This window comes from Emydura macquarii, unplaced genomic scaffold, assembly GCF_026122565.2.
Source record: "Emydura macquarii macquarii isolate MOO-44397 ecotype Brisbane River unplaced genomic scaffold, CSIRO-AGI_Emac_v2 contig_369, whole genome shotgun sequence".
NCBI classification, from domain to species: Eukaryota; Metazoa; Chordata; order Testudines; family Chelidae; genus Emydura; species Emydura macquarii.
In genome coordinates, this window is record NW_027130506.1 from 15,128,735 (window position 1) to 15,152,805 (window position 24,071).

At 41.8% G+C, this 24,071-nt stretch overlaps 1 protein-coding gene across 1 annotated transcript in view; it reads right to left on the minus strand.

Moving 5' to 3' along the window:
- The window catches only part of COL22A1 (collagen type XXII alpha 1 chain), a 266,483-nt gene that overhangs the window by 174,164 nt on the left and 68,248 nt on the right, over positions 1-24,071 (minus strand). Inside the window, exons 4-5 of the mRNA XM_067531757.1 lie at positions 16,644-16,718; positions 1,835-1,946 (exon numbers count right to left, since the gene is read on the minus strand). Of these exons, the coding sequence (XP_067387858.1) occupies positions 1,835-1,946; positions 16,644-16,718 (187 nt within the window). The remainder of the gene's footprint in view (positions 1-1,834; positions 1,947-16,643; positions 16,719-24,071) is intronic.

Sequence of the window (24,071 nt, forward strand, 5' to 3'; positions counted from 1 at the left end):
GGTGGTACTCTGCCGTCCTGAGTGAGAACTCCCATCTAATTATAAGATGCTTCACCATTGGCTTTCACAGACTACAACAACGGCGATCCCATACACAGGCTGTTGGCAGTACCACCAGAACCCTCTGTACAACAAGGGATGAGACAAATTTAAACCAACGCAGATGTATTTCTTTCTATACATGCTCAATAGCAAGAGAGATGCTGACTTGGCAAAAAGATGTGAAAATTCTTCCCAGCGCAGCAACATCAAGTCAGATTCAGGGAAGTGACTTTCTAGCTGAATCACATGCTTCAGTGCCCTGAACAGCTACCCTGGCACGTTGTTTACCACATCTCTAATAGATTCAAAGAACTTCTGTTCTCCATGTGACTCGATGAAAGCTTCTGTTCTCCTCATGAACAGTCTCTAAAAACTCTCCGAGTTAACACTTCACTCTTATACAGCACTTTCCATCCATATATCTTAAAACATCTTTACAAAATGGTGAGTATCACCCTCATCATATTCCCCATTTTACAGATGGAGCAACTGAGGCCGAGAAGTGAACTCACTTGCCTCAAATCACTCAACAAGTCAGGTTCAGGGTGTCAAATTATTGCTAATTATATTAAGGGCTTCTCTGAATGGACACTTTTCAGATTGTAGATCACGAATCAGCAAAACACTTCAAACATGTGAGTTATCCCATCTCCATTCACCATAGGACTTCTTAGGCACTTGCTTAAATCTTAATGAAGTCAGGCTTAAGTATGTGCTTAAGGGCTTTGATAAAGAAGGCTGTGATTATTCATGCCCTTAAGGTTAAACAGGTTCTTAAGTGATTGCTGAATCAGGACCATGACAAATTTGGGCAGGATTTAAACAAATAAGCCAGAGAGGAGGTGAAAGGCTCTGTATGCCTTGCTCATTTTCCTGAGTCATACAAAATTAGTCTGTTCCCATACTACACAGAGCAATTATATATACACTTCACACAGTGACCAAGTTTTATTTAGTACACTGAATTTATCCCCATCCCTGAATTCACTTACCCTTATTAACATAACTTTCAGACTTTAAACATTTTTCCTGTAGTCATATTTTCACTTTTTACTTTTTTTAGGGGACAGGGTGGGGAGGGAATCAATCCAGGTTGGTCCCATGATGATCAATTTTATGAACTCAAATAAATGTAAATGACTAAAGTATCTCAAATATGCAATGAGCCAAGGAAAAGAATCAAAACAGAAGGAAAATAATTTATATTGATTTTTTAATATTAAGTTTAAAACTATCACAGGGAAATTTACTGCAAAAAAGTTAACGATGACAATTCAATCTATTGTTCCATAGTTATTCACTCAAATTATGCGCTCATTCTTCTCAAGGCTAATGCTAGCAGAACTTATATGACAGGTTGAAGAGAGCCCATTTTGATGGACTGTGACACAGCTGGCAGCCTCATGTTATAAAAAGCCCTGAGAACTGAATCCATGTTGACAGAGGATTAACTGCTGTTCATTCTTTTAGGAGGTTAAGAAACTGTATTAGCTGCCTGATCGCTACATCCACTGTGAATCAGTCTCTTGCTGTTAGCAAATACACGCCTTGGTGAAGGTGCCATCAAACACTCCTTTTAGACAGGAGTGATTAGTGGGGTTAGACCATAGGCTCTGGGGAGGCTTGTGACAGCCAACAGAGTTGAACGGGACACTCAAAGCCAGCAGAAACTCCTTTATTAATTTCCTATAGTTGCACTGCCTCTGGTCAGTGGCTAAGACTCTGGGTTAACTTAAAAGAACTAAGTCACAGATATCAGAGGCTCAAGTGAAAACAAGACGAGGAAACTTACTCAGTTTTCTGCACGATGGGGAAGCTTCCAAGTCGCACATAAGAACTCTGAACTCCATTTTCTTTCCTTCCAAAAATCTCCTTCACACTGAACAAATCCACCAGGTCAAACCCTGTCCCAAAGTAGATGGTAAAGACAAGACTGTGGTCAGGCTACCGTTCAAACAGCAGAATAATGGGGCAAGCATTCAAATAATGCGGTCTATCTCAAACCATGGATGCCACACTTCAGAAAAGCATCCAGTTCCTACTTTGAGAATGTTGAACTTAATTCCAGCATGATTTAGTCTGTCAAATTACTCTAAAATCAGAGTGATGAACACATAGGAAGAGGAAATCAACCTGCAAAGTGCTTTACAGAGATCAAAATGACACATGCAATTATTATTTTTATTTATTATTTGTATTACCATAGCACCTAGGAGTGGATGAGATTCAAATAATTAATTAGAGTCACACAGCTAAGGAGGAGAAATAAACAGCACAAAGACAAACTAGGGAAACCTTTTACTGGAGAGCAATTAGTCCAAGGGCTTGTCTACACATGATTCCTGTACCAATTTAACTATACCAGTTTAGAACCAATCCAACATAGATAAATTGGTGCAACCCTTTGTGTGGATGCAGCTATACCAATTTAGAAGTGCTTATATTGAAATAGCTTATTATGGTAAATTTACTCTAGGTGTTTAAATATATCCGTCTTTAAACTGATTTAGTTAAATTGGTATAAAGATTGTGTGTAGTCGAGCCCAAGACAGAGCTATGGATAGCAATAGGCAGCAAAATATAAATTTGAAGTGTGTTGTCGGTTGGGCAGGAACACTTTTCAAGGTGACTGATCCCTTCGTCCTGCATGAGTTTCCCTTGCTCTCAGTAGCCTTTTCCTCTTGTCCACTCTGCTACTGGATAATCAGGAGGTTGAATAAGGCTAAGACACTGCAGGGCCTCCTGGCTTCATCCCATAATCACTTGGGTGACAACTCAAGTGATAGACCGTCTGACATACTGTCATCAGCCATGATTGTTTCTATAAATTGCAGCAAATAGAGACTATCAGGTCTTGAAAGCTCCCTACTGGCTATAATATAAAACCAGCATGACCTGTCCACATAAACACGCTGATGGCTCATTTCGCCCTGCAGCACATATTTTTCATTTACACCAAACATACTGACGTGAGGAAGGAGCTCAAGTGCTGTCTGGGAGAAATGGCTAACGTTGATTAGCAAGGAAGCCTGTTAACTGTGCACAAGCGCTAATTTGTGAAGGGGCAGGTTGGATCCCTGCCAAGACTGCTACACAATTCCAGTTCAGCATCATCTGCCAGACTTTTCAAACTAAGTAGGAAAAGCTCTGCTATGTAGGTACAAGTTATTGTGATGAAAACTGCCTCCTAAGTATTTCCACCATTAGCCCCAGATGCCAAACGCACTTTAATCTTGCCCTGACAACTCAAGCAAGCCTCCTTCTCAAGAGGGACTGTTTATGGCTTTCAAACTGTTACAGTCTTGATGCAAACAAAGTGTCAGATTCAATCAGTCACATTATCTTGCAGAAATCCCTAAAAGTGAGCAGGATCAGAGCTGCTCACACTAATAAAACAACACACTGAAACAGGTAAGGGAGCCTGTTCAAGCTACTTTGCAAACAGAACCTATAGTAATGATGGTAATTTGTCATTGTGCAGCGTGCAGGGAATTTACAGCAGAATATTACAAAATCACACTAAGGATTGGTGCATTGCAAATTACTATGATTTTGGAGAATTAACAAGTAAATGAACAAACAGTGAAACACAATCAATCTTGCTTAGCATAAAATACTTTGTTCATTTACCATGATGACAGTAGTTGACATTAAATTGGTTATGATGCTTCAAAGCATATTAGTAAAGATACTGTAGGGTATAACTTGCAAAAAAGAATGAAGCTTTTTTAAGGAGTCCTTGCTGGGTGGTTTCCCATCCTGGTTTTCATCTAATAAATTTGCAAGCTTAAGATCAGAATTGCAATTCTTAAGAGGTTTGTTTTTAACTATCCCATCCCTTTGCATATAAATCTCCCTTAAAGAGACATCATCACATTTCCAAATGAAAATTCTGCACTTACACGTAACATGTATGAGTCTTTTAACTGAAGAAAAGAATACATTTTCTCTATTTCTTCCCTGGTTTGTTACTTTGTGTATCTGGAAGCGCTATAGAATGAATCAATCCCTTTGCTGGCACTAGATCCAGTGCAGGGTCAGAGAGGGGACAGGTTGGGGATATTGGTTCAAGCTACCATCACGCTCTGGCCTGGCCTGCCCTACAAAGCACCCTGACTAGCTGGCTTCAGGTGGTGAGTACATTGCTAAAGGATGGAGAAGCATACAAACTCCCCTTGAGAGCCAGCAAGTATCTCTTGAACCCCTTGGCTTCCTGTAAGAAAGAGTGAGGCCACATTGGACTATTGTGTCCAGTTCTGGGTCTCTCACTACAGAGAGGATGCGGACAAATTGAAGAGAGTGCAACAGAGGGCAACGGAAATTATTAGGGGGCTGGAGCACATGACTTATGAGGAGAGGCTGAAGCAACTAGGCTTATTTAGCCTGCAGAGAAGAAGAATGAGGGGAGATTTGATAGCGGCCTTTAACTACTTAAAAGGGGGTTCCAGGGAGGATGGAGCTAGGCTGTTCTCAGTGGTGGTGGATGACAGAACAAGGAGCAATGGTCTCAAGTTGCAGTGGGGGAGGTCTAGGCTGGATATTCGGAATTTTTTTTTCACTTGGAGGATGGTGAAGCACTGGAATGGATTACCTAGGGAGGTGGTGGAATCTCCATCCTTAGAGGTTTTTAAGGCCCAGCTTGACAAAGCTCTGGCTAGGATGATTTAGTTTAGTCCTGCTTTGGGCAGGGGGTTGGACTAGAAGAACTCCTGAGGTCCCTTCCAACCCTAATCTTCTATGATTCTATGATTCATGTAATGTAGGGCTGTGTTTAGCAGGCACAAACCAAGTCCTGAAAGAGGACCATAGGGATCTGAGACACATCTCTTAGCTTTCTGGCACTTTCCACAAATAGAACAGGTAACATACTCCCTTCTTGGATAGATAGTGCATGGATACATTCTTGGATCACCATTAAGTGTGGTAGACCTGAGCAGGAAGGAAGAACTTTTCTGTGTTTGATTTAATATGTGGCTTGCCAACATCAGCACAGATGTGGTTAGCTGGATGGCTACTGAGCCAATTAATTAGCAATGCTATAAATATGGCAGGAAATGAGATGAATACTGCTCTTTGATCATCAGGAGCCGACTTCATTAGGGACACTAAAACATTATGAAAACATCTACCCTGATTAAGTCTCATGAAAAAGCAGCATACCCTGGTCAGGCCGATAATAGTAAAACAATAACCTGAAAGAGAGGCTCTGTTTCACAACGACAAACTTGACTAGGAAAGTAATTTCTTATGCGCTGCTCTACTGCTCAAATCATCCCAATGTCTCTTTATTTGCACTAATAACTCTTTACAGGAAGCAGCCAGCTACTCCAGATGCAGACAACACAGTTGTATTCAGCTATTGCAGGAAGAAAGCAGCCAAAATGTGGCACTGGCCACCATCCACTTTGTCCTCGTTGTAATATTCAAGAGCGTTTTCTTTTACAGCTAAGGTGCCAAGGCAGTGGTCTGATGATCAAATGCAGCCCTGTAGTGCTCTAAATCATGGCCCATAGCAACTATTTTCCTTAATTTGCAGAGTGGGGAGGGTTAGAATGGCTCACCTGCAGCATTTCATTGCCAATGAACCTCTATTCATCTACCACGAAAGGTGCAACTATTAGCAAATACAGATTTTTCCAGTTATGGTTTCATTAATAAAAACTTTATATTTAGACACTGTATTCCAGGGGATTGAGTGTGGAACTAGGCACTCCTAAATTCTATTCCAGTTCAGACAGTGACTTGTTATGTTGAGCACGGACAGTTACCTATCAGTGCCTCAGTTTCCCCCGTCTGTTTCTGGCAGTCAAAAGCAACTTGTATAACTGGAGTCATTCTCAAATTGAGAGGACTGACAAACACCCAGAATTCAGAAGTTATATTATTCGCTAGCATTTCACTTCTTTCGCAAAGACAGGAAAAGCAGTAGTTTAAGTGTCACACAGATAACTAATTCCACTATCAGAAATCCAGCTACGCAGTTTGATTCAGGACTTTTATCCAACAGCAGCTCCTCTCTCTGTCTCCCAAAACAGTATAGGCCCCATAATTAGGGTTCCACCTTTTGGGTCGAGGGGAAAATCAAGGCATTTCATGCAAAACATTTAAGGAGCTAATTTGCATAAATCATTTTACAAATAATTTGCTGCTTTTTTACAAATAACTTCCAAGGAGCTTTTCAATATTTACATTCCTTAAATAAAAGCGTGAAGATTTAAGTGCCTAGGGAGTACACTATAGACTAGGACTCGTTTAACATAGTCTCTTTCTAGTAGCCGATTGGCTCCTGCCTTCATTTCCATACATACTACAGACAGGATTTTCATATGGTCTTCAAGCTAACCTAACTCTATTCCCACTGGAGTCTAAAGGTGTTTTACCATTGACATCAGGGAGGAAGAGTCATGATCATGCTGAGCACTTTTTAAAATTCCACCCTCCTGGAGGAAACAAGGATCAGGCATGCTACTGTCCTGTAGTCCCAATATTTTGTCCAAGGGACTGACCTAAATGGGACAGGAACTTAGATGGCCATAGGTTTGTAACAATATTAAAATATCCTTCACCTGTACCACAGGGGCCACCATTCACAGTGTTTGTTTACTTTGCATAATTTGCTCCATTTGGAAAGTGCACCTGGATGGGCCAGTTTCCCTTTTGTTTATGGTCATTTGAATTTTCTGGTTCTTCTGCCATATCACGTAGCAGGAGGTCCTGCCATTGAAGAACAACCTCCAAACTACAGCTACAAAGTCTGGATTTTGATCTGAATTCCAGCTTCAGCAAATTTGGGAATGTGAGAGTCAGGAATTCCGGTTGAGGCCTAGTCCTAATGTGTCCCCAGAAAACAACTTGTTTATCTCCTTCCCTCTAAACTGGACATGCTTATTCATTGATGTGAGGAGGGAATCTGGGAGCTGGCCTGGACTAGCTGAAGGAGAAGATTGTTCTTCTAGAACATCTGCCTGAAGCATCAGCAAAAGGGAGAGAGAGTAGCAGATCCGTAGCACCAGCAGATAAAGCTGGAGAGAACAGTGCTGGACAAATAAGGAGAAAACAAAACCAGTGAGACGCTGAGACTGAAGAGACAGTATAAGAAACGGAGGAATCAAAGCCATAAGCAAGCAGGTAATGGAGAGCAGATTGAATGACTATTGAGCCACAAAATCATGTAGTGTAGTGGAAAGGGAAGCTGTGATAGAACAGACAGCCCAATGCCATAAAAGGGAATAAATAAGAACATAAAACTGTAGTTTTTAAGGCAGCGTATTTCACCACTTGATACCAGGTTCATAACACTCCATTCTATTTGTTGTATTATTCCATTGATCTCTATCAGCCCATTCATTCTCTATTACCCCCCTCCCCCCCTCAGTTTTCAGCCAGTTGCTAATGCCATATTGAACCATAGTCACGGCTGGTTTTGACATTCAACTCTTTTCCTCATCAAAAGAGGCTTTTCTAAGATGAGGGCACTCCACATTTTCTGAATGATGGACATTTGGCTTGATGCCATTAACCTCCTTTCTGCCCTTTCCCGCTTCAGTGAAACAAGATTAAACAGGAGTTAGTTATTCCTTTGATGTTCTTATATGCCAGATAGGCTTGTGCCGGTTCAATTTACCAGAACTGGTTGTAGTAGATGCCAATTTTAATGAGTTCCAATAGTTTTAAGCCTTGTCTGGATTTCATTAGATTTGTGGTGGTGGTGGTGAGTTTCCTTAGATGGCGCTATAGAATATATAGGTGTTGCAATACTAATGTGACAGTTTGGGAAAAAAACTTTTCTTGAAGTGGAGGGCATGCAGGCAGAGTAATGGAGACAGGGAGCCCCATGCATATAGCCAGAGAAGAATCGCAGATTGGGTGGAGTTTTGTGCAGGTAGACAATGCAAAGGAATTCTGCACTGATAGCCACAGTCTCTAGTGTCTTCTTGTATGGCTTATTTTATATTTGTATTGTTTGTTTTCAATAGTCAAGTGAATATTAAGGGTGTTGAGAAAAGCTCCATATTGGGGCTTAGATTCATAAAATTGATTACGGGTGGCATAGAGAAACACTGCTAAAAGGAGAGCTCTAGGAAAGTTGTGTTTCATAACAGACCTGATCCAAACACATTGATGTCAATGGAAAGACTCCCAGTAACTTCAATGGGCTTTATATAAGGCCTCATATGAGAAAGGATGAAGAATGCACTCTTTCCAGCTAGACTGTTTGATTTATACAGCATTGTTGGCACAGAGATATCAGGGTGATGGGCTCATTAGGGATTACATTAGAGGTAATCCTGTCAATTAATGATATAACCCAGCAGGTCACATGAAAACCATTCACACATCCTAATTTACTTTCAGTTATTCAGAGGAGTTTCTTGAAACAGTTTACACTTTTTATCGTACGGGCCCACCAGCCAGAAAAGCCCAGGTAAAGAATTGTGTGTTTAATTTGTTAGCATGCAAATACAGTCAGTTTCCAGTTAATAGTTTTTTGTTTTATTTACTATCTACATAGACCAAAATATTTAAATAATTTTGTTCTCCTGAATTCTGATGTGCTGTGAATATCCCTGGAAAGTTCCTGCATTTCTTGTGTCTGAATAAAGAATTGATTTCCATGCAGTGCTGGGATTCAGTTGCCATTACCAGAGGCCCTTTTTTCATGTACTCTGAGCTACTATTATGAAATATACTGGGGTTCCTTCCTGAACAATGAATTAAAACCTGGCAGGCACATAAGTAACTGCAATACTAAGTCCCCTGGTTTATGAATGTCTTTGACTGTTGCTTTCCTGCTGCCTATCCATGTTCACGGTTGGACCTGGGGGAAGGGGTGGGTGTTGGGTATGTCTAGATTGCAGTCACTGGGTGTGACTGAAACTCAGAATCACATATTCAAGCTAGCTTTTATTTAAAGCAGTGAAGCTATGGTCAGGGACCAACCATAATCTTTTCGAGCCCGGTACAAATTTGTAACACGGGCCCCCTCCCACACACATACCACAATCCCTCATCCCATACATACAATCTCATGAGCCATGAAAATTTTTTTCCTCATGGTAAAGGGGGTTGCAACTTGGGCCGGGCCCCCCAGGGTCTCCGGGCCCTGGTAAAGTGTACCTCCTCCCTCACCCCATGTGGGGGTCCTGGCTATGGTAATTACCCAGGGTTCTGGGTAGGTTTGAACAGCCTGCACTGAAGCTGGTTCTACACTCTGCTTTACTGCGTGACTTTGAGGATGTCTCATATGTGCCTCAGCTGCCTGCTCTGTAACATGTGAGTATTATTTCCCTACCTCACTTGGTTTTCGGGAGGTTGGAGGACATTAAAAAATCCCCAAAATTTGGCAAATCACTTGGAGATCTACCCTAGCAGTTCAAAGCTCTTGAAGTTAGAACTTTTATGCTACAACATTCAGGTCAGCTAATGGTTACTAAATAAGTGGTTAGTGCTCACATCTGATGGGACAGACTGTCTGCCATGACCTATTATAGGTATAATAGTGTGTAGGGAGAGGGACAGGGAAACAGACTGGACAGTGCCTATACTAATTGCTAGCCACATCCCTGCCACATGTGTGGTGTAGCTGCCAACTATTGTGTTTGTGCATGTACTCTATGCAGACCTCTGCAGTTATTCTAGTGTATCCCACTTGCCTCCCCAGGGGATTCCCTAAGGAGACTAGGATATTGGCATTTTCCAGTGCAGAGTCCAAAGGAAGGGTAAAAACTGATGTCACGCCAGGAGCCGTTGAACAATGAGATGAGAAGCTTTGCACTGCCGTCAACTTTGCATTAGCCTACTGTGGCTCACTGGCCCCCTAGGATCCATGGCATGGGTGCTCCTCTAACCTGCTGCCACAGCATGTTTCAGTGTCCAATATAAATAGTGTGAGTACTATTATAATTAGCCGGTGAGTCACTGGCATCTTTGGAATTCAAACCCTCCTCTGCTGACCACTGGACATCAGAGAAGGGCTGACAGTCAATCCCAGCCATCTCTGTCTATAATTGTAGGCTACAGGGTTTTACAGTCTTGTATTGCTTCGGCGGCACAATGCCCAAGCGTCCTTTACTGAGTTATAAATAAGTGGAGATTACAATACAGTGGTGTTTGGCTTGTTTGTGTGCAGAGATTTCAGTTGCGGGGAAGAGAGCCTCCAATTAGGCTGCTGCAGTCAGTACTAGAGCACAGCCCAGAAAGCAAACAGCCGGACATTCCTCTGCAATGCCACCACAGCACAGAGTGCTTTCACTCGCACAGGAGCTGGGGTTAATGAATTCTTAAGATTCCACTGAGATCTTCAGTGCTCATGCACATGTATCTTCTCTTCCCTTGCAGATTCTTCCCACTGGCCAGCATTTGATCACTTAGTTCAGGACTCTTGCCTCCAAAAGTGGCTAATTCTTAGGGCTGTTATTTAACCCCATTTTTTTCCGTACGCTGTCAAGATTTCATAGATTCCTAAATTCCAAGGCAGAAGGGATCATTCTGATCATGTCATCTGACCTCTTGTATAATACAGGCCACAGAACTTCACCAGAAGAATTCCTGTCTGAACTAGATGTAGCCAATTATCTCATTTAATAATTTAATAGAGGCTTTATTGTTGTGAATACGTATAATTAATTAATGGGTGATGGATAGGTTTAAGCAGGATAGGATAATACGAGGATACGATTGACAAGCATTTATAAGTGATGCATGTGTATTAGATATAAAAGCAAAGTAAGGTTACGATGCAAAGTCTGCAGGCCTTGCATCCTGCAAGATTTCAGCTTGCCATACTGGTCTTTAGTTCTAAATAGGGTGACATAAGTAGGTGACCCAGGAACCCTGTGCCAGGAAAGTTACAAAATTATTGTAAAGAATGTGCTAATGGGTGATGTTTGGGAAAACATGTCACAGTGTACCCATCTAGACGACAAGAGACCTGATTGTAACAAGATGAGAAATTCTGCAGCAACTGCAGGTTATCATGGGGACTTGTCTAGACAGATGCTAATGAGAATAAGGGGAACTAAAGGGATAACCAATGAAAAGCAGAGCATCCCAAAGTTTATGGGGGTGTGGAAGTACAAATAAGGAAAAAGGAGCTGAAACCCATATGCATATGTATGTGCCTTAGCAGGCATAAACGTATCTCAGAATAAAGCGTGTTGCCCAGCCTGTGTCCTGGGGGGAAGAAACACAGAGGGAGATGCCATATGACAGCCACAGGTGATGACAATGATGAGGAGAATAATGACTGACACTCCAAGAGGAGATGTGAGATGCGAGTGACACCAGTCATACCACCAAACATCTCTCTCTCTCTCTCTTCTATTGTATTTTTAGTGTTTGTGGGATTGCTCATCTGCTTAGTGAATTTGTTAATAAAGGAACTTGTAATAAACTGGAATTGATTCTAGTCTGCTCTTAGGTGCTCTTAATACTAATAATATTTCTGATGCTGTCACCCGCAGGAGATTGAATCTTTAACCAATGCAGTATAAGAGATGAATCAGTTCACCCCTCCCTCTATAAGGCTACATAGTGCATATCTTTTAGAAAAACAGCCAATCTTGATTTTAAAATCCACCATGAACCTTGGTAAATTGCCACAATGGATAATTATTCTCCCCGTTAAACATCTATAGCTTGTTTCAAGTCTGAACTTGTCTAGCTTCACTTTTCACTTTCAGATCTCATTGGGCTGATCCCCCATCCTGAAAACCTACCTTAAAAAACATTAAATGGTCCAAAACCAAGTTTTGGAGCTGCAAGAAGTGTCTTCATTTGGTAATACCTGGAATAGTTGCATATACAGCCACACGCAGAGTACATTACAGCAGATCTAATTTGGAAGTGACAAAAGCCTGGATAACTGTATTAAAGTGCAATAATACTTAATAATACAAAGTGTGATTATTAAATCCCTTGACACTTACTGTAATAGGTGTTTGCTTTAGTGTCCTGACCTGATCCCTTTCTTCCTTCCTAAATTCCCTTTGCATTTTCCATTGTGTATGGTAGTCTTTACTTCCTGAACTAAAGTAAAGTAATACTGAAGTATTATGAGCTGTTACTGTGCTCTGTTAAACAGCTGCTGTGTTTCACTGCAAGTATCTCTCATTGCTTCACTTTGTTTGTTACCTTCCGTCAACTATCCTGTTTGTGTGGCAGTCTTCTTTGAATGCGATTGCAAAGAATTCATCATCATTTAAACTTAACTGGCCTGATCTTTGGTCCAAGTCTCCCACCACACAACAACTGGGAAGGTTGATCTGTTGGGATTTCAGACCGAATCTCGAACTGCTGTTCCTGTGCTTCACACAAATCTCTGCTTCCCCTCAATATATTGGGTCACAGACCGTTAAGTACGTTAAAGGTGGGAGGTCACCACGTAATGTGTTGTTGTGGTTCTGCCTTTCAGGCCTGCCATTGATGGGGTTCTATGCGACAGTGAATGTGTTTTCTATGCACTTACTAAGAGTAAAAAGGTTATTAAAAACATTCCAAAAAACATTTATCTCCATCCGCCTCCTCCTAAATTGATTTCTCTCCCCATCTCTTATCCACAAAACAGAGACAAGAAGGGAAGGCAATACCTGCTCTGAGAGATGTTGCACTTTTATACAGTTATCCAAGCCTTTGTCACCTCCAAGTTAGATTGGCCGTCATGTACTCTGTATGCAGCTGTACTTTGGGATGCTTCAGAAACTGACGTTAGTTCTGAAGCACATTACACCAGGACCAAACACTGGCTGCCAATAATTTTTCAGGCAGAATGCAAGGAGCTGATGTTAACCTAAAAAGCCCTAAACAATTTGGGACTTGGTTAGCAGGGGGACAGTCCCTTTCCCTGCCACTGTTGAATTCTGCGGAGGTGCTATAGCTGGCACTCTCTCATAAGTGTGAGAGAGTTGTTGGCAGGATATTGTACACCACGGAAACGCAACCACCCATGGGATACAACATAGCAGCTCTTTAGCAGCACAGAGCAACACTATACAATCGTTCAAAAGAGGAAATAAACAGTCCCACAGCCACAGAATCTGCCAGGGTACTTTTGGAAGGCAGGATGTAGTTACTCACAGTGATTTTTTTACATGACACTAGGTCTTGCCCTCCAGTCTTGCAAAAAATTGCTAAGGGATCCTTAACGACCAGCATGGACACCATGTTCACCTTATGTCCCTGGTGGATTGATCTAAATCAAATTAATTTAAATCACTGGATTGCAAACATGATTTAAATCAGCAAGCAGGAAACTTTGATTTAAATAGATTTTAATCTTGTTTTGCATTTGTACTTGTTAATTATTTTCCTAAAAAATGGTTGATTCTCATTGGTTGGTACAATTTGTTACTTTTTGCTAACCAGAAGGACACACTATGTCTATACACATTTATTTAAGCAGTTACATAGCTTAACTTTTCTATTTACTAGAACATTATTATCTTTTTAGTCATGATCTGGGTCACGTTGCATTTGGATGGAAATTGGAATTCAATTAAAATGCACAAAAAGCATTTTCAATTTGTTTTTAATAGTTAAATAAAAGTGAAAAAAGTTTATCAAAACATGTTCTGCATTTAAAACCAACTGGTTTATTAAACAAGGGAAGTAGTACTTGCAGTTAATGAACTGATCTATTTGTTTCTTGTCACCGTATCCCTCAAGATTTTAGAACTAGAAGATCTCCTTTCACACCCAATTGTTTTCATAGACTGGAAGAAGAAAACAAACTTTGCCATCTTTTCCATGCCAATTGGTTTCTCAACTTCAAATGAACTAGTCACTTCACTGGACTAGTTGAATAAACTGAAATGAAGAAAATATTCTGTCTGAATATAGAAGAGACTACTGCTGTCAAAGCTGGTTTAGCATTTCAACAACCTTTGTTTCCAGGTGCTTAGCCAGTGACTTCCTCCAGGTCAGCGATCTGACTAGCTGTAAAACTTAGCAGCAAACACGTGCACCTTGAATATTATTTTGTATTTCATTTAAACGATTTCAGCTGATTATAATAAGTTTAGGCCTTAACTTATGTTATCACGATTTCAAAATTTAATTTTAAATAGGTTTCTTTTTAAAAGGAAAAACGTATTTAAATAAAAAAATCACATCTGATTTTTTTAAATCACCAATTTTTATTCACCTGCTTACGTCTCATCTACCTCCAGTAGCACAGTCTCCCCAGCACAGTTCTGGAACATAATTAGTCCAGTATTGTACCAGAGAGAAGACTGCCATCTCTTGAATTGCAGTAAGAGACAGGAAATCTTGTTGCCTGAAAGTCTGGGAAGCTGTCTAGTTACTTCTAAGAATTACCTTGTATTAAGAAAAAAGCTAGATGTTGCTGTGATCTGTTATTTTAACAATCTAGTTGTGAAGACACTACACAGAATTGACAGTCTTTTTCACTTTCGATATAAGAGAGTAACACTGGCCTAGTAAATGATTGCCCTGTGATATCAATCCAGCCAGAAGAACTAAGTCATCTTTCATCTGTGAAGTGGAAATGTGGAATATTGATTTACTGTCAGTCAGACAGAGATGAGTAAAAGGAAAGTTAACACTGAAAACTAGCATCATTTTACTTGGGAACTACTGCAACGGACCCAACGTGATTGATAAAAGGGATGTTTCACTTTTTCAATGCTAACCAGAAAATACATTGAGAAGTTTTAAAAGGGAAAGGTGCGTTTTATTAAACAAGTGACTGACCATATCAATCAGATACATACTGAAGGATATGTGCTGCCACGTACAACATCTGTCTGTTGGGAAGGATCACCCAGCCGATACTACGTAGGCACAGATTCTAATCCTCCTACTCATTCTGAGCAGCAGCTCACCCTCTAAACAGTTTAATTTAAAATCAGTGGGGCTACTCGCAGAGACAATGCCAGTGGGAAGGTGCCAGAATAGAGCCCGGCAAAATTTAAAATTCATGCCAGAACAGGTTCAAGGGGAATTCCCTTCTAGAGAAGTCCCCGGAACTGTGTATAAGGAACAGGAAGGATGCTGTCAACCTGTGTTGACAGAAGTGTAGATGAAACCCCCACCATTGCTGATACAAGTAACCTAAAAATGGCACAGGCTGGGCTGACACCCCTCCAATAGGAATCTTCAGATGAAACGAGCATCAATAAATACCAGGGCTGTCAAATCCTATCGCCTTCCCCCAACCTTGCCTCCCAACTCCAGGCCATGCTAGGGGCCTCCATAGCTATGACTGGACTTCTTGGTTCAGCCACAAACATTCCAGGAATACTCCTGATGGGCCAGTTTTCAATTCCAGGAGCTCATGCCGCCATGGGTAAGCCATGAAAGAGGCACAAATTATGCTCATGAGTGACTGACAGAATCAGTCCGACAGCAGGCTGAAAAGACGTACCAAAACTCACAGGAGAGCTGTAACGTCACTAGCCCAGCTATCACCTGGATTTACTATCATCGTTCCACAGGAAATGAGTGCTTTGGGGGCTTTATTTATTATTACTGCATATCTATGCAAACATTCTGGTGACTGGCTCATGCCTGGGCTCCTGAATAACCACCGCTGGGCCCCTGGCCAGGTGGAAAAGACAAGTGCGTTTTATTTGGCTGGTACCCCCTTTACACAGGGCACCCCTGCAGCAGCCATGCTCAGCACCAAAAGGCAAGTCACTGGTAGCAAATCAAAACGATAGCCCCATGTCAGGTCTACCTTCCTTCAGGGAGGCTCTGGAAGGCAGCAGCCTCTGGCCAGCTCCTGGCCCCAGCCAGACCCCTCTCAGAGTGGAAGCTCTTCCTGTCCATGAGCTCTTCCCTTTTTATCCCACCCTCCAAGCCTGACACCTACTACAGGTGTTGTGGAGAGGGGCTGACTGAACCCACAGCAGCTTGTTAGCCCTTCGCCAGCCACAGTGGGGTTTGTAGACCCCACCACAGATTTCCTCAATGAGCCATCACCATTGCATTGAGGGACCTGAGAACAATTACAGATCAAATATATATACACGGATACCTAAATTACCAGCATGCATAGCCAAATAAAGTGGGATCACCAAGACTTGTTACTTTAATGTTTCTACTACGATATGCTCCATTGCTCTTTCAATTTGCAGCCATACCACAATGAAAGTTCATGTTTCATTTGCTGTCCACTGTCAACTAACAGGTCTCTTTCAGCATTGCTGCTTCCAAATTTCTCCCCAGCACCAAATATATGTTAGACTCAGGGTATGTCTACACTGCCAGTGGCATTGTCGGCAGTGAAGGATCCATTCTGCGGGATCAATTGAGCGGCAGTGGAGACCCGCTCAATCAATGAGGAAGTCAACGCCATTAATCCACGCCCACCAAAAGAGTAATCGACTGGAGGGCATTTCCCATCAGTGTAGCACAGTGGGGATGCCGCAGTAAGTAGAAGTTAAGAAGTCAACGGGAGATTTGCAAGCTGTTCTACATAGCTTGCATATCTCCCGTTGACTGCCGCCAAAATCCACTGGCAGTGTAAACCAAACCTAAGGAAATGCCAAGACACGGCAAAATCCGAACATTTCAGTAAGACCTATACTATTATGTTATTAAAATTCTTAGCCATATTGCAGAAAGGAAGTCTCTGGGATTACCTGGGATTTCATCTGTCTCTCCATTGGTGTGTTTAAATCGATCTCCTTCCACATGGACATTTGGACACAGCACATCTACAAAGGAAAAGAACCAGAAAGCAATGACTATAAATGAAAATTTGGTCACTTGATAGAAAATTATATAAATGTAACCAGTACCTGGAATACTCCCATAGGGATCTGAAATACAGATGTCAAAAACCTAATTACTTTCAAGTCAGTCAAAACTTTATTATTGTTGTGATTTGTATTATAGGAGTACTTCAAGGACCTGGTTGAGATCGGGGCACTGTACAAACTCTTAGTAAGAGGCTGTGCCAAAGAATTTAAAATCTAAATAGACAAAACTCTCACCCAGGCTCCCATCATCTTGCATCTTAGTTACTCCAACATCCTTCTCTCTGGCCTCCTTTGACAAGTGGATTCAGAATGCTGCAGCAAAGATCATTTTCCTAGCCTGTCACTTTGACCATGTTACCCTTCCCTTTGCTTCATTCCGCTAGCTCCCCCTTCTTGATCACATCAGCTACTTGTCTTCACTTTCAAGGCCCTTCATTGCATATTCCCACCCTCCCTATTTTCTCTCGTTCACCACCAGGCTGTCAACTCCTGCCTCAGATCAGCCCAGGTCCATTGCCTAGCTGTAAAATTTTCAAACAAGCACCTTTGTGTTTTTCTCCCAACTTGCCCCTCATGCCTGGGAGAAGTTCCCTATAAACATTAGCATGATGAGCTACCTCACTATCCTCCATCAGCATCCTCCTTCTTGAAAGTCTCCTTTGTGGTGAAGGTTACGGAAAACTTGATAACAGTTAGGCTGCTGATGTGCTGAGACCACTTCCTATTATGCTGACCAAGGTTGTCCCATTGTTTTCTTGCATTTCCCTATCTGTCTGTATCCATTTGTTGCCTCTTGTCTTATATGTGGATGGTAAGCTCTTTGGGGTAGGGACTGACTTTTTATTCTGTGTTTGTACAGTGCCTGGGACAATGGGGTCCTTGTTTACGACTGGGGCTCCTTGGCAATGCTATAGTAACACTAAGAAATAATAAACAAACCAACAACAACAACAGAGACTTATCGAAGGTCACCACGCAAGTCGGTGGCAGAACCAGAACCAGAATCCAGGTCTCCAGAACCTCACTCCTATGCCATATCCACTGGCCAACACAGCTCCAAAAATCTGGGGTTTAACTACTTCCCAGTGCCCCTTTATGTTGCTCACCCACAAAGTACTGCTGAGCATGATGAAGATTTTGAAAAGCTACTCACAGGCAAGCCAAGTGTCAAATAACCTTTGATAAATATCACACTAATACCCAACCTTTGTCCAACATTTTTAAAACTCCCAACTGGTCTCAACTTGATCTTTGAGTCCATCCATCTATGTACTAGTGTCTGCCTACTTACCTCTTCCCTGTCATACATATAAAGTAACGTCTTATTTATATTTTGTTTTCCTAGATCAATAGCTAATTTCACACTTCTAAACAATGGGGCAGATGGCTCAAGGAGTCTGTTTAATGGGAATATGAAAAATGTGCACACCAGACTGTGCATTAGAAACCTTGCTACTATTTTTCTTTCCATACTTTAATGTTCAGCCAGATGGGAATTTAACACAGATACTATTCCTTCATCTGCACAAGCTGTATGCACAACAATAAACACATCCCATGGTCTTCCATTGTTGTAATTCCATCCTCATCTATCTTTCTCTGCACCTTTTGCGGTCTATTAACCACCACTACATTACAATGTGCATCATTTAAATCATGAAATTCTTAAGGCAGGGATCTGTCTTTTTGTTTGTCCATTAAAAGGTCTACTCAATTTAGGGTGATACAAGTAAAAAACATAATCACCATTACTGATTTCAGCGGCAGAAGTTATGACACAGTTGTTCCCCAAGGGAAGCTAAACCATTTATGAAATGGACAAAACATACATTTGAACAGGTACTGCAAAGAATCATCGTTTTAGCACTATCATTTTATTGTTAACTATACGTTGGGACTGCAGCACCACTCAGAGATCAAAAGTGTAAGACAGTAGATTTGCTACTGACGATTATTCTCCTTTGTGTGTTCCCCTTTTGGAATTCCTTTTTATTTAATACCTCATCTTCTCTATTAATCCTGCTCTGGAACAAGATTAACACGATTGATATGAAGAAGGATGAATGAACTGATCTGGGTAAGAGAACTCCCTGAACCTTTCATTAGAGCTTGACCCATTCGATTTTGATTTGTGTTTTTGTTCCAAAATTTTTAGTTCACATTTTTAAAAAGTTTCAGGCACTTTGGGCCCTGGATAGAAACAAAAGGCTCCAAAACTCCAAAACAGGCTCTTCTTGTGGCATTTCCAACAAAAGACTAAACAGCAAATTCCAGAAATCCCACAAGGACAGGGAACTATATTCCCAGTTTTGCTGATAAATAGCACAAAAAAACCACCCCCAAAACCCTAGAAAATGTGCCATTATCCAGACCAGCATTAAAATGACCCAAATGATGGCATTTCCATTACTTCTTTTGACAGACTATTTCACAGCTTGAAATATTTCAGCACTAGGAAGTTGTTCCATATATCAAGACAAAATTTTACATCGCTCATTACATTGCATCTTTCCGAGTGAGACCCACCCTTACTATCACCTTAAAAATTCCTCTTCTCCTTGGAGTTTAGTTCAGTCTTCATTTCCACATATCCATCTCTCATCAACTTCATTTAGAGTTGCACCTGTGTAACAGATTAGAGCTGAGTGCTTTCTGTTTGTACCTTTCAGCTACTTGCAGGTGGCTTACATTTCCTCTTTACCCTTTCACCGTCATTTAGCCAAACAATATATGTTTAATGCCATACTCTGATCCCAGTTACATCAGGGTAAATCTGTAGTAACTCAGTTAACTTCAATGGATTATACCAGTGTAAAATGGAAACAGAAGTTGGCCAATTGTTCTTTTATTAATTGACTTCTCATGTAGTCAACCCCAGCCCTTTAATTACTCTGCTCTCTTTCTTTCATCAGGACAGATGTATCCCCTGTAACTATCCTTAGTCTTTTAACTAATGAGCTACTAGCTCTGAAAAAGTAGAATTAAAGGTTTTATTATCCAGATTTCTTGAATTGAAGCTTCCAGTCTCAATACACAAGTATAAATGAGTTAACTGGCTGTATTGAACATAGAATCATAGAATATTAGAGTTGGAAGGGACCTCAGGAGGTCATCTAGTCCAACCCCCTGCTCAAAGCAGGACTAACCTCAGCTATATCATCCCAGCCAGGGCTTTGTCAAGCCTCATCTTAAAAACCTCTAAGGATGGAGATTCCACCACCTCCCTAGGTAACCCATTCCAGTGCTTCACCACCCTCCTAATGAAAAACTTTTTCCTAATGTCCAACCTAGACCTCCCCTCCTGCAACTTGAGACCGTTGCTCCTTGTTCTGTCATCTGCCACCACCGAGAACAGCCTAGCCCCATCCTCCCTGGAACCCCCTTTCAGGTAGTTAAAGGCCGCTATCAAATCCCCCTCACTCTTCTCTTTTGCAGACTAAACAAGCCCAGTTCCCTTAACCTCTCCTCATAAGTCCTGTGCTCCAGCCCCCTAATCATTTTTGTTGCCCTCCGCTGGATTCTCTCCAACTTGTCCACATCCTTTTTGTAGTGGGGGGGCCCAAAACTGGACACAATATTCTAAATGCGGCCTCACCAATGCCGAATAGAGGGGAATAATCACTTCCCGTGACCTGCTGGCAATGCCCCTCCTAATGCAGCCCAATATGCTATTAGCCTTCTTGACAACCAGGCACACTGCTGACTCATATCCAGCTTTTTATCCACTGTTACCCCCAGGTTCTTTTCTGCAGAGCTGCTGCCCAGCTCGTCGGTCCCCAGTCTATAGCTGTGCATGGGATTCTTCCTTCCTAAGTGGAGGACTCTGCACTTTTCTTTGTTGAACCTCATTAGATTTTTTTTGGCCCAATCCTCCAGTTTGTTTAGGTCACTCTGTAGCCTATCCCTACCTTGCAGGGTATCTACCACTCCCCCCAGCTTAGTGTCGTCCGCAAACTTGCTGAGGGTGCAATCTACCCCATCCTCCAGATCATTAATAAAGATGTTGAACAAAACCGGCCCCAGGACCGACCCCTGGGGAACTCCGCTCGTGACCGGTTGCCAGCTAGACATGGAGCCATTGATCACTACTCGTTGAGCCCTATGCTCTAGCCAGTTCTCTATCCATTTTATAGTCCATTCATCCAATCCATACTTCTTTAACTTGCTGATAAGAATACTGTGAGAGACAGTATCAAAAGCTTTGCTAAAGTCAAGGTATATCACATCCACCGCCTTCCCTACATCCACAGAGCCAGTCACCTCATCATAGAAAGCAATCAGGTTGGTCAGGCATGACTTTCCCTTGGTGAATCTGTGTTGACTGTTCCTGATCACCTTCCTCTCTTCCAAGTGCCTTAAAATGGATTCCTTAAGGACCTGCTCCATGATTTTTCCAGGGATTGAGGTGAGGCTGACCGGTCTGTAGTTCCCTGGATCCTCTTTCCTCTCTTTTTTGAAGATGGGCACTATATTTGCTTTTTTCCAGTCCTCAGGGACCTCTCCCTGTTGCTACGAGCTTTCAAAGATAATAGCCAATGGCTCTGAAATCACCTCAGCCAACTCCCTCAGCACCCTCGGGTGCATTGCATCCAGCCCCATGGACTACACATGTCTACACTGTGGAGATATCCAGGTACACACTGCTACCTACACTTCTAAAAAGTCTTCTTCCACCATGCAATTGGCTTGGAGTAAAACCTGAGATAGATTTAGGGGGATGGTGATCTTTAACTGTCCAGAAGTGCTAACCAGCTGTGACAGAATAAACCCCTGTGTTCACAGCCTACACACGATTGTAATAATCTTTATGCGAGGTATGCCTTGTAAGGTATCATTTGAAAACTCAATTTGCTGGTCATTATTGTCCTGGTAACATATGTGTGGCAACATTATATGTGAAGAGATAAGATTTCCCCTGTATGATGTTATTAACACATTTTCCAAACCGCACAGCCCTGCCCAGGCAGAAGTTGGCAAACAAGTCTGTCCTAAACAAAAGAATGTGTGCTCTGCTTAATTTGCATTTAAGCAGTAAACAGCTCATCACTCAGGAAAGGAAAATAGAGGAAGCTCAAGCATGTTAAAAAGTCAGGAGGGATCATCCTTCACCAAGACTCTTTGGCACCTGGTTCTCAGCTGGAAATGTTTTTCAAGAAGGAGCCTGAAACTATAAAAAGGAGGGACAAACACCCCCCAGGGACCCCACCACCCACTCTCTCCCTGCTCATCTCATTCACTGCACCCAAAGAGACAAATGAAGTAGCCATTGGAGTGGAGGAGGGGTCCTGACTCGGAGAATTTAGCCCATAAGATTGCTGAAAGCATGTGGTGAGAAAACTTGGCTTTGAATCTAATGGACTGAGTTTGTTAAAGTATGCACCAGTAAGTGTTTTATCTTTATTTTTCTTGTAAAGCATTTCTGACTTCTATGCCTCATTACCTGTACTCGCTGAAAATCTCTCTCTTTGTAGTTAATGAATTTATTTGATTGTTTTATCTAATTCAGTGTGTTCAAATTGAAGTGTCTGAGTAACTCCATTTGGGGTAACAAACTGTGTGCATATTATTCCCTTAAAGGGATAATGAATGTAATACATTTGTACTGTCCAGGAGAGGACTGGGAAGTACAGGACATACATTTCTGGGGGGAAATCTTGGACTGGGAGCATGTTGGGGTCACCCTGTGGTAATCAGGAGCCAAGGTGCGGCGGGCTGGCTGCATCACACACACAGACAGAGCTGGGAGTGACTTACACGGTGAGCAGTAAGGCATTGTAAAGGGCATCGCAGGTGACAGAGTGGGGTGACACAGCTACTCATTAGACATACCGTATGTCACACCAGGCATATGGCCGAGGACCTGACAATAGTTTCCGTGTACTCCTGGGATTGTTGGCTTCCATTCCCAAAGAGCAAAGACCTTCTGCTGGTGAAAGGCAGCCCCTAGAACTGTCCGAATCTATTGCCTAGTCGGGCTCCACGCTGGTGAGATGACCGAGTGGGAACAATCAACAGCAGCATGCTGTACGGCTCAGATCCTCCAAGGTATTTAGGCTTCTAAATTCCTCTGGAATCAATGGAAGTTAGGAACCTGTCCAGCTCCGAGGGTCTGGGCCCGAAGTCTGTTTTGAAGATAATCTTTACAAAAGGAGAGGATTATTTTTTTAACTACAAACAAAATGCTCCTGAGGCTGGGGAGCAAACCATGGCACAGAATGTGGGTGCAGTATATGATCATTTCCCCCATACATTTCCTTCTCCTGTGTCTCTCCAGAAGTCCTTTGTGTAGCAGTGCCCTTTACACACATGCGTAGGGGAAAGCAACGGGAAGTTGACGTTATCTCCTGGTGTACTAGAGACTAGACATTGCCCCTGCACCGTGTCACACAAGGACTATGATGTATGTTCAAACAGGCTTTATTTTAAGAACAGCCATACGGGTCAGACCAATGGTCCATCTAGCCCAGTATCCTGCATTCCGACAGTGGCCAAGCCAATTGCTTCAGAGGGAATGAACAGAACAGATAATCATCAAGTGATCCATCCCATCGGCCATTACCAGTCTCTGGCAAACAGCAATCCCTGCCTGTCCTGGATAATAGCTATTGATGGATCTGTTCTCCATGAACTTATCTAGTTCTTTTTTGAACCCTGTTATAGTCTTGCCCTTCACAACATCCTCTGGCAAGGAGTTCCACAGGTTCACTGTGTGTTGTGTGAAGAAATACTTCCTTTTGTTCGTTTTAAACCTGCTGTCTATTAATTTCATTTGGTGATCCTTAGTTTTTGTGTTATGAGAAGGAGTAAATAACACTTTTTTATTTACTTTCTCCACACCAGTCATGATTTTATAAACCTCTATCATATTCCCCCTTAGTCGTTTCTTTTCCAAGATGAAAAGTCCTAGTTTTATTAATCTCTCTTCATATGGAAGCTTTTTCATCCCCCTAATCATTTTAGTTTCCCTTTTCTATAATTTTTCCAGTTACAATATATCTTTTTTGAGATGGAGTGACCAGATCTGCACGCAGTATTCAAGATGTGGGTGTCCCATGGATTTATAAAGAGGCAATACAATATTTTCTGTCTTATTATATATTCCTTTCCTAATGATTCCCAACATACTGTTAGCTTTTTTGACTGCCGCTGCACATTGAGTGGACATTTTTAGAGAACTATCCACAATGACTTCAAGATCTCTTTCTTGAATGGTAACAGCTAATTTAGACTGCATCATTTTATATGTATAGTTGGCATTATGTTTTCCAATGTGCATTACTTTACATTTATCAACATTAAATTTCATCT